This window comes from Zosterops lateralis (genome assembly GCF_965231275.1).
Source record: "Zosterops lateralis genome assembly, chromosome: 30".
NCBI classification, from domain to species: domain Eukaryota; kingdom Metazoa; phylum Chordata; class Aves; order Passeriformes; family Zosteropidae; genus Zosterops; species Zosterops lateralis.
The window spans coordinates 5,039,855-5,057,499 of record NC_139790.1 but is presented as its reverse complement, the minus strand read 5'-3'; the positions used below and the strand labels follow the sequence as shown (position 1 = coordinate 5,057,499).

Genomic DNA, 17,645 nt, shown 5'->3' with positions numbered 1-17,645 from the left:
TTTGGCACTCCCAGGGATCCAGGGGCAGCCACAGCTTCTCTGGGAATTCCATCCCAGCCCCTCACGGAGAAATTTCTTTCTAAAAAATCTTGGCTTAGAGTGCGAATCCCCCCAGGATTCCTTAAATCCTCCAGCAAACCTTTCCTGCCCATCCGGCTGCTCCAATGAATAATTTATTTCTAATTAAACCATCCTGTGGAAGCAATTCCCTCTCTCCCCTTTTCCCTTCCTTCCCTTTGGAATTTCCGATGCCCAGGAGGCTCCTCAGCCTTTGAGAAACCAAATCTGATTGAATTCCTCGTTTCCCACCCCAAATTCCCACCCAGCGCGGGTTGGTTCCCAGTCTCTGAAATCTCCCAGCAGCTCCTGCTCGGAGCTCTGTAATTACCAGGGTAATTAACGCTAATTACTGCTGGGAACAAGCTGGAATTCTCCACCCTCCAGGAACCCCAAATCTGCCCCAAAATGAGACTTGCGATTCCTGAACAACATGAATTCCCTTCCATCCCGATGTCTCAAATCCAAATTGTTCCTCCCTGAGCTCTGATTTTTTGGGAAGCATCCCAGAGCCCCCCGGGTGCCATGGAAACCACGGGATCCGCCCTGTGAGCCAGGAGCTGCCTTGAATTCCTGGCCTTTTTTTCTTTTTTTTTTAATTTTTTTTTTTTTTTTAATTTTCTGGGATATTTTGGACTCGGCATTAAGCAAACATTTATGCAAAATGCTGGAATGCATCCATGGTAATGAGGCTGAACCAGAGCGGGAATTCAGCGGGATGGGCTCACTCAAAGCTGCAGATCCCACTTGGAGAGCACCAAAAATGACAAAATTTGGGTTTTTTTGGAGTCACCCCCTGATTTTTGGAGTTTCCCATGGACTTGGAGATGGAAGGAATGTGGAATTCCCTTTCCTTGTGTGGCTGAGGGGGAATTTTGTATCCAATAAAGGGTCAACCTCATTTTATGGGGTGAGTGAGAAATTCCCCATTAGGGACAGCCCTGGAAAGGGGATGGGATGATCCTGATGGATCCGCTGGGATCTGAATCTCAGTGGGAAGGGATGATCCCAAATGACTCTGTGGGGATTTGAATCCCATTGGGGAAGATGATGAAGGGATGATCCTGATGGATCTCTTGGGATCTGAATCTCACTGGGATGGGATGATCCTGATGGATCTGTTGGGGTCTGAATCCCACTGGGAACGGTGATGGGATGATCCTCATGGAGCAAATGGCTCTGTTGGGATGTGAATCCTGCTGGGATGGGATGATCCCAATGAAGGAAACAGCACCATTGGGATCTGAATCCCACTGAGAAAGAGGATCCAGCCCGGCATTCACGGGAAGCTCTGCTGGGAGTGTGTGGAGGTTCATCTCTTCCCTCCTTTTTCTGGATAAAATCACTGATGGAAAACCAACAGCCAGAGTTTACTGGGCCTGTGGGATGGAGCTGAGCCTGGGAGCGCTGCTTTAATTAAAATCCAGAATTCCAGCCGGCTGGAACTGCCAGCAGGGGCTGGATGCTCTTGCAATTCCCACCTGGAATGTTCCACCATCAGCACACAGAGGGCTTGGAGCAGCATGGCTTGCACATCCCCAGTGGAGCAGTGGGATTTGGGAAGCCCAGCCTGGGAAAGGGAGCCAGGATCCATCAGGGACACTGGAAAACACCAGGAATCACCTGGAGAAGAGAGCAGCCCTGAGCCCTACCCGCACTTCCAGGAGGGATTGGAGCCTTTTCCACAATTCTGGAATCAGTGCTGTGCTCCCAGCCCTGAATTTGAGGAGGAATTTTGGGAATTGTCCCTTTTCCTGTTTTGGTGACATTTCAGGGCAAACCCCTCCCACCGAGGGTGCCTCAAACCCATCATCCATCTTTTTAATGGAATTTTAACTTTTCCACCTTTTCCACCTCTTCCTGCTCCCACCTGTCCTCCCCTTGTTAAGGGATAACAAACCATTCTCCACATCAAAGGAATATTTATACATGAAAATCCACGCTGGGACAATCCTGAGATACTTTGGGAAGGACGGTTGGGTTCCCCCTCTTTTGGGTTGCTCCCATGGGAAGAACTTCCCAGAAAGCTCCTTCCAGCTGCCGCCACCCCAAATCCCAAATTCCCCAGGGATGTCAGAGTCACAGGAATGGATTTGGGGTGAATATTCCAGAGGAACAGGATTTGGGGTAGATATTCTGCAGGAACAGGATTTGGGGTGGATATCTCACAGGAATGGGATTTGGGGTGGATATTCTACAGGAATTTGGGGTAGACATTCCAAGGAAAAGAGGGATTCCCATGCTAAATTTTGCATTATGATTGTGTCCATTTTTCAGCTGGATGTGGGATTTTGGGGCAGGGTGAGGTGTTTGGGAGAAGAACAAATTCCAAAATCCCAGAATCCCAGAATGGGGAAGGCTGGAAGGGTCCACGGTGGGTCCTGAAGGCTGAAAATTGGATTTTTTTTTTTTTTTATTTTTTTTTATTTTTTTTTTTTTTTTTTTTGATTATGATGATTTTAATGGAAAATAAACCCAGGGAGCTCCTGAGCCAGGCTCTGTGACCTCACACCAGGGCTCCAGCAAGGACGTGGAAATTCCAAAAAACCCAAATCCCATCTTTCCGTGCAGGAACGCTCCATAAACAGCAGATCCTGCACTTCCATCCTGGAATGCTCGGCCATGAGGAGCCCTCGAGGGACAGAAAATAAAAACAACAATAAAGACAAGGATGGGCGGGGCGGGCCTTGTATCCACGGCAATCCCAGAAAAATGCTCTGAACAATGGGAATTGCTCCCGGATGGGTCCTTGGCTTCAGCTTCCAAAGGCACCGCCGGATCCTTGGCTGTGACTTCCAAAGGCGCCGGGGTTTTACTGCCAAACAGAACCAAACCAGGAACAGACCTGTTTTGAATACTCAAATCCAGCAAAATTTCCGAAATGCAACAAAATCCCCAAATCCAGGGGTTGGTGCTGGGGGAGGGATGGTCCCACATGGAATGGAGGGTAAAGGGGGAATTTAAAGGTGGATTTTGGAGCAGATCCCAAGGGTGGATGGGCAGAGATCTGGGATTTGCTGCTCCTGTTCAGTGGGAATGGGAATTTCTGCATTTCAGGATACAAAGCTGAGTTTGAAACCAAAGGTTTCAGGATCAGAAGGTGGCTCCAGGCTGGGATTTGAGGTTTGGGATGGGGGAGTTCTCCGGGTGCTTCCAAAGGGTAGGAGCAAAGCTCTGGGGGATTCCCAACCCCCCAAAAAATCTGCTGATTTTCTTTTCAGGTCCCAGGGAAGAGGCAAAGGAATTCCCCATCTTTGGAACTGAATCTCTGATTTGAGATCTGCCTAAAACACCTGGAAAAGCCTCTGGATTCAGCCATTCCAGGAAATGGGAATGGAGCAGGGACTGGCACATTTCTCCAGAGTTCATCCCTCATTTCTCCAGCCTTCCAGTGAATCTATTCAGGAGCCTGATTTCCACACCTCAAAGGAGAACTTGGAGCAGCAACTGTGAGTGAATTCCCCACAAACTGTCCCCAGATTTGTGGCTTTGTTCCCAACAAGCCCAGTTTATCCACTTGGGATTTCATTTCCTTTTCTCCTCACTCTGGGTGTGAGTTCATCCACTGGAGGAGTCCAGGGAAAATTATCCATCAGAAGGGAAATATTCAATAAATCCATACACACATCACAAACCTCATGGTTTTTGCAAAGGAAAAAAAAAATGCCCTGATTAAAACAAAATCCAGGAGGTGGAAAGGAATCCTCCGAACCCTGGGGGTGAAACCAGTTCTGGAGAATTCCTGATCTCCCTCCAATCCTTGTTTTTGGGATGGAATCCATTTCCAGGGGGCGGGAATCACTTTCAGGGTGGTCTCTCCTTTTCCAGAGCTCCATGGCATTCCAGAGTCCATCCAAGAGGCATCACCTTGGATTTCTAGGGAATCACAGGAATTCCTTGTGGTGGCTGAGGAACAGCAGCTAAAGCCCAGCTCAGCTCAGACATCCTTTGGGAGATCCTTCAGGAGATCCTTTCGGAATCTCTGTTCTGATGAGCACATCTGGAGCAGCAGCAGGAGACCACGGAGCAGTGGGATGTGGATGCTGGAGATGATCCAAGGCCATGAAGGAAGTCTTGGATCTGTGCTGTGGCCAACGATTCCCCACAGAGGTGGAAAAAGCCTTTTTGAGATTTTGGGGTTCAAGATCCCCCTGGATATCTATCAGGGAGAATGACATTAAGGATGGGAGGAGGGAAGTGCAGGATGGGGTTGTTTTCCATGGGGTGGGATGCACTGAGAGATCCCTCCTGCCTCGCAGAGAGCATGGAAGTGCCGTCCCGTGCTGGAATTCCAGAGAAAAACCCGGCTCTGTCCCATTCCTGCATGCCCTCCATCTCCAACCAGGCAGTGAAAACATTCCAACAGAACACACGGAACTCATCCCAGGGAAAAGAGACGGGAAACCAGCGCAGGAGACGCCAGCACAGCACAAGGGCGGTGCCACCTTGGTGGCACAGAGGGGACAGCCCTAGGTGAGCGTGTTGGAGTAGAAGCTGAGACTCTCGGAGACCGTCTTGGAGTCGCTGCGGGAGGAGCCGTTGGAGGTCATGTCCAGGGAGAGCCGCTCGGCCCGGCCGGGCTCGTCCAGCTCCTCGTCGGCCGTGCCGAGCGCCGAGGCCACGGTGGTGGTGTCCATGCGGCTGAGCTTGGACACGGAGCTGTGCGTGTGCAGGAACCGCGCCGAGCGCAGCTCCAGCCCCTCGTACTCGCCAACACTGACACATGGGCACCACCGGAACGCGTGCTTGAATCCCACCCGGAACCTGGCCACAGGGACGGCAGAGATGTGGAATGGGACAAGGGAGTTGAGAGAGACACGGACATGGGTGAGAAGAGGCGTGGAGATGGCCAGAGGAATGGGATGGAGATGGCCAAGGAATGGGATGAAGATGCACAAAGTAATGTGATGGAGATGGCCAAAGGAATGGGATGGAGATGGACAAAGGAGTGGGATGGATGTGGCCAGAGGAGGTGGGAAAGACATGGATGTGGCCAAAGGAATGGGACGGAGATGCTCAAAGGAATGAGATGGAGATTGCCAAAGGAATAGGATGGGGATGGGCAAAGGAATGGGATGGAGATGGACAGAGGAGGTGGGAAAGATATGGTTGTGGCCAAAGGAATTGAGAAAGACATGGATGTGGCCAAAGGAATTGGGATAGACATGGCCAAAGGAAGGGGAAGATAAAGCTAAGCTTTTCTAAACATGACAGAATTGCCATCTTTCACTAAGCGGAGGAAAAACCCTTGGAGAAATGAGAAACCCACCGAGAAATGACAAACCTGCTGAGAAATGGAAAAACACCCTGAGAAATGAAAAACCCCCTGAAAAATGGAAAAACTCCCTGAGAAACAAAAAAAACCCTGAAAAATGGAAAACTTGCTGAGAAATGGAAAAGCCCCCTAAGAAATGGAAAACCCACTCTAAACCTCAATTAGGAGTTGGAATTGTTTTAGTTGATATTTGCTCTCAGAATCCATGGGGATTAGGAAAGACTCCAGGTGAGAACTGTGTCTCCCCCACCTCTTCTGGAAGTGGCAAAGGGCAGGACAGAACCATCCCAATAAACCCCATCCATCCTCTCCTCTGGGACCCCGCTCCACGTCTCCCCCAGTGTGTTCCCACTCACGCAGTGCTCCCACCTGTCGTTGAGGCAGCAGTAGATGATGGGGTTGTACATGGTGGAGCTCATGGCCAGCCACATGACGGCCAGGTAGAGCTGCTGGATGGATCTCCGCAGGTACCACTCCGGCCGCAGGTACTGCAGTGTGAAGTACACGTGGTAGGGCAGCCAGCACACCGCGAAGGTGCACACCACGATGATCATCATCTTCACCACCTGCCACGGAGGAGAGCCATGCAGCAGCCATTCCAGCCTCAGGAATGGCCCTTCTGACTGGGAATGGCCTTTCCAAGTGGGAATGTGCAGTCAGCATCTTGGTTAAACCACTTTCGTAGAGGTGTCTTAAACCCAATCCATTGGTCATTCCACCCTCTGGAATGGCCTTTCCAACTGGGAATCTGTGGTCAATGTCTTGGTTAAACCACATTTGTGGAGATGCCCACAGGACTCTGCTCCATCTTCAACTCATCCATCAGTCATTCCAACCTTTTGGGCCTTGGAGACCTTTCCAACTGGGAACAACATCTTGGTTAAACCACACCTGTGGAGGAGGTGTCCTAAACCCCTCCAACAGTCATTCTACCCTCTGGAATGGCCTTTCCGACTGAGAATGTGTGGTCAATGTCTCAGTTAAACCACACCTGTGGAGAAGGTGTCCTAAGCCCATTCAATGGTCATCCCACCCTTTGGAATGGCCTTTCCAATTGGGAACCCATGGTCAACATCTTGGTTGACCCACACCTCTGGAGGAAGTGTCCAGAGGACCCTGCTCCATCCTCAGCCACCAAGTCCTCCCCTGCTCCCGGTGAGGACCCTCCCCAGTGAAGGGTTTGGGGCTGGGACTGGCTGGGATTGGCTGTGGATTATGGATCCAGCCATGACCAGAATTCCTTACCTTGTGCTTGGCCATGACCTGCTCATGGTTGGGATTAGCCAGGAAATCTGGATCCAGACGTGCCTAGAATTCCTTACCTTGTGGAGATTGGCCAGGAATTCTGGATCCATCCACACTCAAAATTCCTCACCTTCCTCTTGTCCAAGACTGCTCATGGTTGAGATTGGCCAGGAATTCTGGACCCATCCACACTCAGAACTCTTTACCTTGGGTAGAATGGCTAGGAATTCTGGATCCAGATGTGACTGGAATTCCTTACTTTGTGGAGATTGGCAAGGAATTCTGGATCCAGACCCTCTCAGAATTCCTCACCTTCCTCTTGGCCGACACCTGCTCATGGTTGGAATTGGCCAAGAATTCTGGATCCAGACATGCCTGGAATTCCTTACCTTGGGGAGATTGGCCAGGAATTCTGGATCCAGCATCATCACCTTCCTCTTGTCCAAGACTGCTTGTGGTTGGGATTGGCCAGGACTTCTGGATCCAGCCCCTCCCAGAATTCCTTACTTTTTGCTTCTTTGAGACCTGCTCATGGTTGGGATTGGCCAGGAATTCTGGATCCACCCATGCTCAGAATTCCTTACCTTGGGGAGAATGGCCAGGAATTCTGGATCCAGCCACTCCCAGAATTCCTCACTTTCTCTTGTCAAGACTGCTCGTGGTTGGGATTGGCCAGGAATTCTGTATCCAGCCCCACCCAGAATTCCTCACCTTCCTCTTGGCCGACACCTGCTCGTGGTAGCGGTCGGAGGAGTCTCCGGGGATGGCGCTGGCCCAGAGCGTGCGGCCGACAGCGCCGTAGGCACAGCCGATCACCAGCAGCGGCAGCAGGTACAGCAGGACGGTCATGGAAAAGTGGTACCTGGAAAAAAACCAGGATAATCCCTGAGGATCCAGCAGAATGGTCACAGAAAAGTGGTACGTGGAAAAAAAATGGGGATAATCTGAGGATCCGGTGCCTGTCCCAAGTAGAGCTTGGAGGAAAACAGCTGCACTCGGAAAGATGATTTGGCACAATTCCTAATCCTGCACAATTCTGGAATTTCTGCAGGGTTGGGCTGGGAAGAATTCCCTGCTTTCCCCCCCAGTCTTCCCCCTTTTTCTATTTTGGATCCCTCCCCTCCCCGTATGGAATAAAACCTCGGGAGACTTGTCCTGCTCTTGGGAAAAGTGAGTTTTCCCCCTCTTGGATCACTTTACCCCCTGGGGGTGTTTTCCACCTGGATTGAGCCCCTACAGGGGGGATTTTCCCCTTGGCACCTCCTGGGATGGGACGTAGCTGGGAAATTCCTGGGAATTTCCTCTGGGAAGGATGTTTGGAGCTGAGTTTTCTCTCTCACTCCTCATCTCCTCACTTCCCACATTATCCTGGGGATGGATGCACTCTGCTCCCACCCTTCAGCTGGAATTCCTGCTGGAAAAGTGGGATTTGGGAATAGGAACTGATGGGAACATTGAGAGGAAAAAAGGATTTTCCTGTGGAGCAAACACCAGGAATGGGAGCACTGGGAGTGCCATGGAAGCACTGGGAATGATGTGGGAGAGTTTGGAATGCTGTGGGAGCATTGGGAAATCTGTGGGAACTCTGGGAATGCCATGAAAGCATTGGAAATGCCGTGGGAGCACTGGGAATGCTGTGGATCAGTGAGGACTTCTGTTAAAAGAGAAGCTGGTTTAAGAGGAAATCGAAATCCAATAATTCCATGTTTAACCACAGGAGGGGACGGAGGCTCCGACCTTGTGGAAAATCCCGGAAAATCCTCTCTTCCCTAAAAACTAAATCCACAAACGTAGCTGGTGGCAGCTTGGAAAACTTCCCAAATCCTGACTGGTTAGTAGGAATTTTATTCCCAAGGCTTTGTGGCCTCTGGGTGGGTTTTTGGGCTCCAATCCCAGCTCCTGCATCTTTCCAAGGACTTGGACTCCAATCTCCAATCTAGGCCCTGCAACTGCTCCCATCCCTGCTCCTGCTCCTCTTCCTGGGAGCTTGGATTGAATCCCAGCTCTGGAAAGTGAGGAACAGCTCTGGGAATTCCCCCACAGGGAACGGGGCTGGGCCTGGCCCCGCTGCTGCTCGGTACTGGAATCTGATTTTCCCGGCCCTAATTCCATTTGGGATGGGCTTTGCGGGGCTGAATTTCGTTTGGCTCATTCCAGAGGCGTCTCAGTGGCTCCAGAGGAGGATTTTGTTGTGGTTCCCATGGAATTCCAGATCCTCGGAGCGCTGCAGGAATGTCTGGAGGAGCTGCGGGATAACGTCAGCAGTGCAGAGCCTCAATGCCAGAGGTGTCTGGGCTACGGGAGCTGTTCCAGACAGCTCTGGGAATTCTTTTGGGATGTCAGGCATGAAAAAGCAGTGGGATTGTTCTGCCTGCAGAATTCCTGGGATTGGAGCACTCAGGGAAAATCGGGGTTTGCAGCTGGAAGGGTTTTAGGATCTGGTGTGGGGTAGAGGGAATTGCGGGAGGACGGAGGATGGAGCTGCTGCCTCCTTTTCCCTGGCAATTCCTGGGAATGTTGGCATGGAAGGGATGTCCCTGGGGAATCTGAATTCCCAGAGGATCCAGGGGTGGCTTCTCCCTTCCCTGAAAACCCCAAATGGCTGCTATGGAATTCCTGATCCCTTTGGGAAACAGGGATCGATGGTTGGATCGAATTCTGCAGAATTATCGACTCCAGCTGAAAACAGGGATGTATTACAAGGAAAAAAGAGCTCTGGTAACCTCTGCACCAGGGTTGTGCTCCCCAGAAGTGCTCCAAAGGAATTTCCTCCCAAAAGTATTGGAATTTTCCTGTTTCCCTGTTTTTTTCCTCCTGTTTGCCCTGGGAACTGGAAAAAGGATGGAATTTTTTCCTCCTGGCGCCGCAAATGGAGCAGCTGCCACCAGCGTTCCCGGAATAACCACTCTGAGGCCATGGAGCGGGGAAAGGGCTAGAATGGCACCTCTGGAATGACCCAAACACCTGTCCTGAATTATTTAGGACAGGCAAATCCCAGCCCGGGATCCACTCAGGGAATTCCCGAGGATTTGAGATGCTGCCAAGCTGCAAGTTCTTCCTAATCCCTGAATTCTTTTTGGGGATTTACCCATCCTGAAGCTACCAGGGATCTCCTTTCCCAGTTTTCCCAGCTTTCCCAGCTTCGGACCGTGGATCCCTCTTGGATTTAATGTTCTCCTTTGGGATCAGCCTTTGGAAATGTCACTGGAATGATCTGTCCCAGTCAGTGGCTGCCTCATTCCGGGCTGGGAATCTTGGAATATTCTGGGCTGGGAGGGACCCCCAAGGATGGAATGAGGTTGGAAAACCTCCCCAGAGCCCTCTGGCCCCGGGTCCTTCTCTGCCACTCTGGGAATGAGGTGACAAAGGACACCTGGGGGGGCGGGTTGGCACTGGCCACTCTTGGATCTGGACACCTGCCCTGGCTCCAGCAGAATTCCACAGCCCAAATTTCTCCCTCCTCAGGGCTAGAGATCACAAAGTCCTTTTTTGTTCCCTTCTTTATTCCCTTTTTTAATTACCTTTTTTTATTCCCTTTTTATTTCCCTATTTTATTCACTTCTTTATTCCCTACTTTATTCCCTTTTTTTATTCCCTATTTTATTGCCTTCTTTATTCCCTATTTTATTCCTGTCTTTATTCCCATCTTTATTCCCTTTTTTTATTCCCTTTTTATATTCCTTTTCCATTCCCTTTTCTATTCCCTATTTTATTCCTTCCCCCTGCTTTTTTCCTCAACACCTGACATTTAACTCCCCTCGGCAAACCATACCCAGACCCTTCGGAAATTCTGGGAGCTCCTTCCTCTTCCCCTCTTTTCCTTTCCCCCTCTTTCTTTTCCCCTTCATTTCCCCTTTTCCCTTTCCCTTTTCCCTTTCCCTCCTCCTTTCTTTTGTCCTCCTCCATTTTCTTTTCTTCCTATCCCTTTCCCTCTTCCTTTTCCTTTTCCCCTTTTTCTTCCCTTTTCTCTCCTTTTTCCTTTTTCTCCTTTTCCCCTTTCCTTCCCTTTCCCTCCTCCATTCCTTTGTCCTCCTTCTTTTTGTTTTCCTCCTCTGCCTTTCCTTTTCTGTTCTCCTTTTCTCCTTTTTCCCTTTCCCTTCCCTTTTCCCTTTCTCTTTCCCTCCTCCTTTCCCTTTTCCCTCCTACTTTTTCTTTCCCCCTTTTTCTCTTTTCCTCTTTCCTTTCCCTTTCTTTCCTTCTTTTCCTTTCTCCTTTTTCCTTCTCCTTTTCCTCCCTCCATTTCCCTTCCATTTCCCACATTTCCCTGTGGATTTCCCTGCTCCCAGCCCGTTCCCACTCACGTTTTTCCAGACACGGCTCCTCCAGGCTCCGGCCACTCCACGAGGCAGACGACGCGTCCTGGGAGCTCGGCAGTGATGGAGAAATATCCCTGTGGAAAGGCCAGCAGGAGCGCCAGGAGCCAGATCAGCCCCATCAGCGCCTTGGTGGCTGTGGCCGAGAGGCGCGGCCGGAGCGGGTGGATGATGGCCATGTACCTGTGAGGGAAAAATGGGAATTTGGGCCGGAAAATCCCGGAGTTCCGGGTCTGGGAACAGCAGGAATTGGGGTGGGAAAATCCCGGAGTTACAGCTGTGGGAAAAGTGGGAATGGGAGCTGGAAAATCTCAATGATCCAGCTTTGGGAAAAGTGGGAATCAGGGCTAGAAGGTCCCAGTGTGCCCTTTGTGAAAAGTAAGATTCAGGGCTGGAAAATCCCAGTGTTCCCTTTGGGAAAACAAAGGATGGGGGGGCAGAATTTGGGAGCCAAGGGAACTGCTGGGCCCTGAGTTCTTTGGGATTTTCCTGAGGCGCCTTGGTGCCAGCCCCGATCCTGAATTTCCTGCCATTGTCCAGAGTGTTCGGAACAACTTCCGTCTGTTTTTCTTTCGTGCCCAGGGCTGGAGCAGCTCCAGGGAAAGGAGGGGATGGAGGAACTTCCAGCACAAATCCCCCACAAATCCACAATGGATCCCACAAAAAATTCCATTGGGGGATTCCTGGAGGAGCTGTGGATTCCCCTGGATCCTGAGAAGTGTCCAGGACCAGGCTGGACAGGATTTGGAGCAGCCTGGGATAGGGGAAGGTGGCACTGGATGGGATTTGAGGTCCTTCCCAATCCCCATTCCAGGATTCCTGGATTCCATAGGTCAAATCACAATCCCCATTTGCTCCATGGTGGCTTTTCCAAGTTTTTCCAAGGCCATTCAGTACCCTGGGAATTGCCTGCAGGGAGGGAGAGGGATTGGGGAGAATTCTGCTCCTCCCAGTCCTTGCTCCGGATCCCATCGCCTGCCAGACTTTGGGAACATGAGGCTCATTCCACGCTGCTTCTCTGACTTTTGGCGGAAATTGGGAATTCCAGCCCCATCCCAGCTGTGACTGGGATCCCAACCCAGCCCTGCTGCTCCTGATCCCGGCTCTGCCCATTCCCAATCCTGGCTCTGCCCGTTCCCAGTCCAGGCTCTGGCTCTGCCCATTCCCAATCCCAGTCTGGGCTCTGCCCATTCCCAGTCCTGACCCTGCTGTTCCCAATGCCGGTTCTGGCTCCATCCATTCCCAATCCCAATCCCATCTCTCCCCATTCCCGATCCTGTCTCTCCCTGTTCCCAATCCCGACTCCCCCCATTCCCAACCCCAGTTCCAGCTCTTCCCAATCCCAACCCCAGTTCCAGCTCTCCCTATTCCCAATCTTGATCCCATCTCTCCCCGTTCCCAACCCCAGCTCCCCATTCCCACAGATTCTTCTGCTGCTGGCCAGGAGTGATTCCTCCCTTCCAGGCTCCTGGAATAAATCCCTGCTTTTCCTGCCTTTCAGCTCCATTGTCAGGTCCCAGACACAGGAAAAGATGAATTTTCCAAGGTTTGGAGATGCCTGGAGGGGCTGAGGATGGGATTTGTTCCCTTCCTGATTCCTGGCTGGAATTTGGGATGTAGCTGAAGTACATGGAGGCTGTAGCTTCCAAGTGGGAGCCTGGATTTTTTGGGAAAACTGAGCCTCTCTTTAGGGTTTGCAGGTGCAGGAAGATGTTTTGGGAATGCTAATCCTCAAAAAATTCCAGCCCCAGCCTTCCAGACCTTCCTGTTTTGCTGCAGCTTCCCTGGATTTGCTTTCCTGTTTTTTCCGGAGTGGATCAAAGGCTGTAAATTAAATTATTCACCCCAAAAAATAATCCCTGGAATTCATCCCAGCCCCAAAGGGGCTTTTCTAGCTGATCCCAAAGATCCTCCTGGAACAGCACCATGGGAGAGAAACTGGAAATATCCTGGGTTTTACTGATTATTGCCTCAATTCCCACGGATTTTAGGGCGAGGGTTTTGTAACAAAACCAAACCCGGGGCTGTTTTTTAATGCCTGGAGAGCTTCATCCACCTCCGGCTCTGCTTCCCAAATGGAATCTTGGAGCCAGTGGTGCCAAAGGTGCTGAAAAACGGCAGGAAAAGTGTCGTCCCCCCTCGGATCCCTGCCAGAATTCTCTTTATTCCCTGGGAGAGGCGACAGACCCCAGCTGGCTCCAGGAACGTGGCCTTGGAAAAATCTGAAATGCACAGAGAGATCAGCGAGGCTGCTCCAGAGCTTGGATTTGTCCCCATACCCAAATTCCCGGGACAGGGAGGGACAGCAGGGAAGGGACATCCTGGGGGTTCCAGGGGGTCAGTATCCCCCAGTCCCATTGGGATCCTGAGCTTTGGATCATAGCCCTACTAGGATCGGGCTGAGCTTTGGATCATGGCTCCAGTGGGATCTGGGATCCAGCAGGAACTGGGCAGGGAAAACCCAACCCTGGCAGCCGAATGGAGGAATCCCGGAATCCCAGGCTCTAGCCTCTCCCGCTGGATCCACCCCTGGAATCCAGGTGGGTTTGCCTGGGGACACCCCCCAAACCAGGAAGCTTTTCCCAGCCTGAAGCTGTTCCTCAGACATTCCCAACCCAGCCCAAATCCATGGAATGGCTCCAGGCACGGCAGGGCCGGGTGGGCATGGGGTTTGTGAGGTGAGGCCATTTTGTGCCTGAATTCCTGAATGTGGAGAGGGAAGGGAAGGGAAGGGAAGGGAAGGCAAAGCCTGCTCCAAAGGATCCTTCAGCACCCTGCGCCAACCCCAAAGCCTTTCCCAAGCTCCCAGCACTTCCAAAGGATTCCCAAAGCCACCTGCAGCCAGGGCTTGGTTATTTTTAGCACCTGAATGAGCTTTGTGTTAATTGTGGTGGAACAGACAGATCTGAGCCGAGCCCCAGGCCTGGGATGTGGGCTTTGGGCAGGAGTGACCCCCATGACCCTGGTCAGTGGCCTGTCCCCAGGCAGGAGTGACATGGCCACTGGCCTGACCCCGGGCTCTGGGCTTGGGGCAGGAGTGACCCCAGTCACTGTCCCCAGGCTCTGATCTCCGGCCAGGAATGACCCGATGGCCGGTCACTGACCTGTCCAGCGCGATGGCCGTCATGGAGTAGATGCTGGCGAAGACGGCGGCGATGGGGAAGAAGTTGTGGAAGCGGCAGTAGGCCGTGCCGTAGTACCACTCGTTGTGCACGGCGTAGCTGAAGTTCACCACGGTGTTAAGCGCGGCCATGGAGGCCTCGGCGAAGGCCAGGTTCACCAGGAAGTAGTTGGTGACCGTGCGCATCCGCTTGTGCGCCAGGATGATCCACATTACCACCACATTGCCCACCACGGCCACCACCACGATCAGCGCGTAGGCCACGGCCCACAGGGCCACCTGCCACGGCGGCTGCACGAAGGGGTTGGCCCAGGACTCGTTCAGGGAGGAGTTGAAGTGCTCCAGCTCCGCTGCCAGCGCCGGGGAGTCATCCATGGCCCCGGCACCGCGGGTCGGGGAGAGCAGCGCTCCTGGGTCAACTAATTTGGGGTGCAGATCCCTCTTGGATCAGCTGATTTGGGGTGCAGGGCCCTTCTGGATCAGCAGTTTTGGGGTTCAGATTCCTTCTGGTTCAGCAGTTTTGGTGTGCAGGGCTCTCCTGCCTCAGGTGATTTGGAGTGAGGGGTTCTCCTGCCTCAGCTAATTTGGGGTGCAAGGACCTCCTGGATTTGCAGTTTTTGGGTGCAGATCCCTCCTGGATCAGCTGATTTGGGGCACAGGGACTTCCTGGCTCAGCCAATTTGGTGTGCAGGGCTCTCCTGGCTCGGCCAGTTTTGGGGTGCAGGGCCCTGCTGGGTCAGCCAGTTTGAGATGCGTGGCTGCTTCAGGGCATGGGCACCTCCCAGTTCGGGGGCAGCAGGTTTGGGGTGCAGGACCTGTCTGGGTCAGGGTGCAGCAGGTTTGGGGTTCTGGTCCCTCCGGTGTCCGGGTGCAGCTGGAGCCGGGAGCGCGGCCATGGCACGGCTGGTTCGGGGTCCGGGTCCCGCCGGGCTCGGCTGCGGATTCCCCGGTTCGGGTTCCTTCCGGTTCGGCACCAGACTGGGATGCAGCTGCAGCGGAGCAGGTGCGGATCCCTCCCGGTTCAGGATTCAGCCGGTTCGGGATGCGGCTCCTCTCGGTACCTGATGCAGCTGGTTCGCGATGCGGGTTCCCCGGTGCGGGTTGCGGGTTCTCCGGTTCGGGATGCAGGCGGTTCGGGATGCAGGTTCCTGCCGCAGCCGGTTCGGGATGCGGATCCCTGCTCGGTTCCGGATGCAGATTCCCCGGTTCGGGATGCGGGCGGTTCCGGATGCAGATTCCCGGGTTCAGGATGCGGAGCCGCGCTCGGTTCCGGACGCCGCCGGTTCCGGCAGCGGGCTCGGGGCGCAGCCGGTGCCGCGGACCCGACTGCGGCGGGCGAGGCACCAGCGGGGCTTTTATGGGCGGCGCGGGCGGCGCCAGAGCGGGGTGGGCAGAGCCAGCCCGGGGATAGCCCTGCCCCGGCCCCCCTTGGGCCCCTCTGTCCCCTCCCCTTGTCCCCACCCCGATCCCTCTCCCCTGTCCCCGCTGTCCCCAACTCCGGTGCCTCAGTCCCCGGTCTCCCGATACCCCGATCCTCCCAGTCCTTCAGCCGGTCCCCTCAGTCCCTTCCCCCAGTCCCCCCAGTCCTTCCCCCGGTTCCCCTCTGTCCCCTCCCCTTGTACCCCCTGTCCCCTCTGTCCCCTCTCCTGGTTCCCCTTGGGTCCCTCAGTCGCCTCCCCTTGTCCATCCCCTGTCCCCCGGTCCCCCCAGTCCCTTCCCTCTGTCTCCTCTGTCCCCGCCCCTGTCCCGGGGGGCTCCGCAGGTCCCGAGCTCCCGCTGGAAGCGGCTCCTGCACCTTTCCAGGCGCCCCTGATCCAAATTTTCTCTCTCCCCCATCCCCTCTCCCTCCTCTTTTCCTCCCAAATCTCCCCGAGCGCTTTTGGGGGCCAAAATCAGCAGGAATTTAAACATCCCGCTAACGGCAAAGCTCCGGGATTTAATCAATTATTTTATCAATTATTTTATCGATGATTCATCAATTATTTTATCGATTATTTTATCTTTATTTACCCCAAACCTTTCCAGCCCGGCAGCCGTGGGATCTCTCCTGGCTTTCTTCGCATCCCCAGAGAACAAAGCAAACCTTGGAATGATATCCCCATGGAAAAACTCTTCCCATCCCGACCCCCCCCCCCCGGCTTCCTTCCTTCATCCAGCTCAGGGCCCTTCCCGCAAAAAAAAAAAAAAAAAAAAGCTGGAAAATCCCTCTCCATGAGAATCCCTCTCCATGAGAATCCCTCTCTATTAAAGTCCCTCTCCATGAAATTCCTTTTCCATGAAATTCCCTCTTTTCCCGGCGGCTGGAATTTAATTAAACTGGGAATAGAGAATTGTCCCTTCCCGCAGCCCGGGTTCGGATCCAGGGATTTTTAACTCCGCTGCTGCCAGAACCATCCCGGCCCTGCTGCTCCAGCCGGCAATTCTGCCAGGAATGCTGCCAGGAATTGTGCCAGGAGCGCCGCTTTCCCCTCGGGAATTCTGCCGCTTCTCCCTCGGGATGCGCCGCCCTTCCTGCGGGAATCGCCCGGGGAAGCCGCGCTCCGCTCGGCCGGGGATGATCCCAAATCCCGGACCCGGGGGCAGAGCAGCCGCTGCCAGGTAAATCCCGGAGGAATTCGGGATGGAAGCCGCGCGCGGGGAGGGAGCCTCTGGAATTCTTCGCTCCCGGCCCGGCTGTGGAAGCCAGATCGATCCCGGGGTTTTTTCCAGGCGGGATCTCGGCGTTCCCAGGGGGATCCAGAGGGGGCCGGGGCCGGGGCCAAGCGCTCCATCCCGAGGCTCCCGGGCCGCTCCATGGCAGCATTCCCTAAAAACCTGGGAGGGACAGATGGGAATGGGAGCTGGGAATGCGAGAACGGGAGCCGGGAATGCGGGAATGAGGGCTGGGAATGGGAGCTGGAAATGTGGGAATGGGAGCTGGAAGTGCAGGCTGGGAATGGGAGAATGAGGACTGGGAATCCGGGAATGAGGGTTGGGAATGTGGGAATAGGAGCTGGGAATGGGGGCTGGGAATGCGATTCCCAATCCCCCCGAGGCCCCGCCCTGGGATTTTGGGGCATGGCCACAAATCTGGGAAAGGCCAAACCCCAATCCAGGGACAGGAATCCCGAAGGTTCGGAGCCATTCCTAGGAAATCCTTCCACTTCCCTCCATCCCTGGCTGCTCTGGGGAGCTCATCCCTCCCTCCTGCTCAGTTTCCCACTGGGAAAAGTCCTGGCAGCTCCCGGAGAGAAGATCCCTGAGCAAGGAATTGGAATTCTGGGTGACGTTCCCATGGGAGCAGGGCCTGGAAGGGGCAGAGAGGTGTTGATGTGGGAATTTGGGAATTCGGAGGGAATTTCAGGTTTTCTTTCCTTTGGAAAGGATTGAATTGAAGAGAACTCAATCATTCAATTGATCAATCAGTCAGTCAGTCCATCCATCCGTTGATGTGGGGGCGGACACCCGAGGGATTTTCTGGCTCAGCCAAACCAGATCCGGCTCGGCCAGCTCAGATTCCCCCCCGGGATCCCTGTGCTCATCCCAAGGCTGCTCCAGGCATGGATACCCGGCATTCCAGCTCCTTCCCATTCCCAGGAATGCTCCAACGATGTGGAATTACTGGGAAAAAAAAATCAAAACAAATTCAAATTAA

General features: G+C 53.5%; 1 protein-coding gene across 1 annotated transcript; it reads right to left on the bottom strand.

Annotated features, from left to right (window-relative positions):
• Nucleotides 1-2,162: 2,162 nt before the first annotated feature.
• TACR1 (tachykinin receptor 1) lies at nucleotides 2,163-14,386 on the bottom strand (the record flags this gene model as incomplete). Its single annotated transcript, XM_083880334.1, has 5 exons — nucleotides 2,163-4,821; nucleotides 5,702-5,898; nucleotides 7,289-7,439; nucleotides 10,879-11,073; nucleotides 13,995-14,386. 5 exons carry the CDS (start codon nucleotides 14,384-14,386, stop codon nucleotides 4,527-4,529), a joined length of 1,230 nt encoding a protein of 409 aa, XP_083736460.1. The 3' UTR covers nucleotides 2,163-4,526.
• Between the last annotated feature and the right edge of the window lie 3,259 nt (nucleotides 14,387-17,645).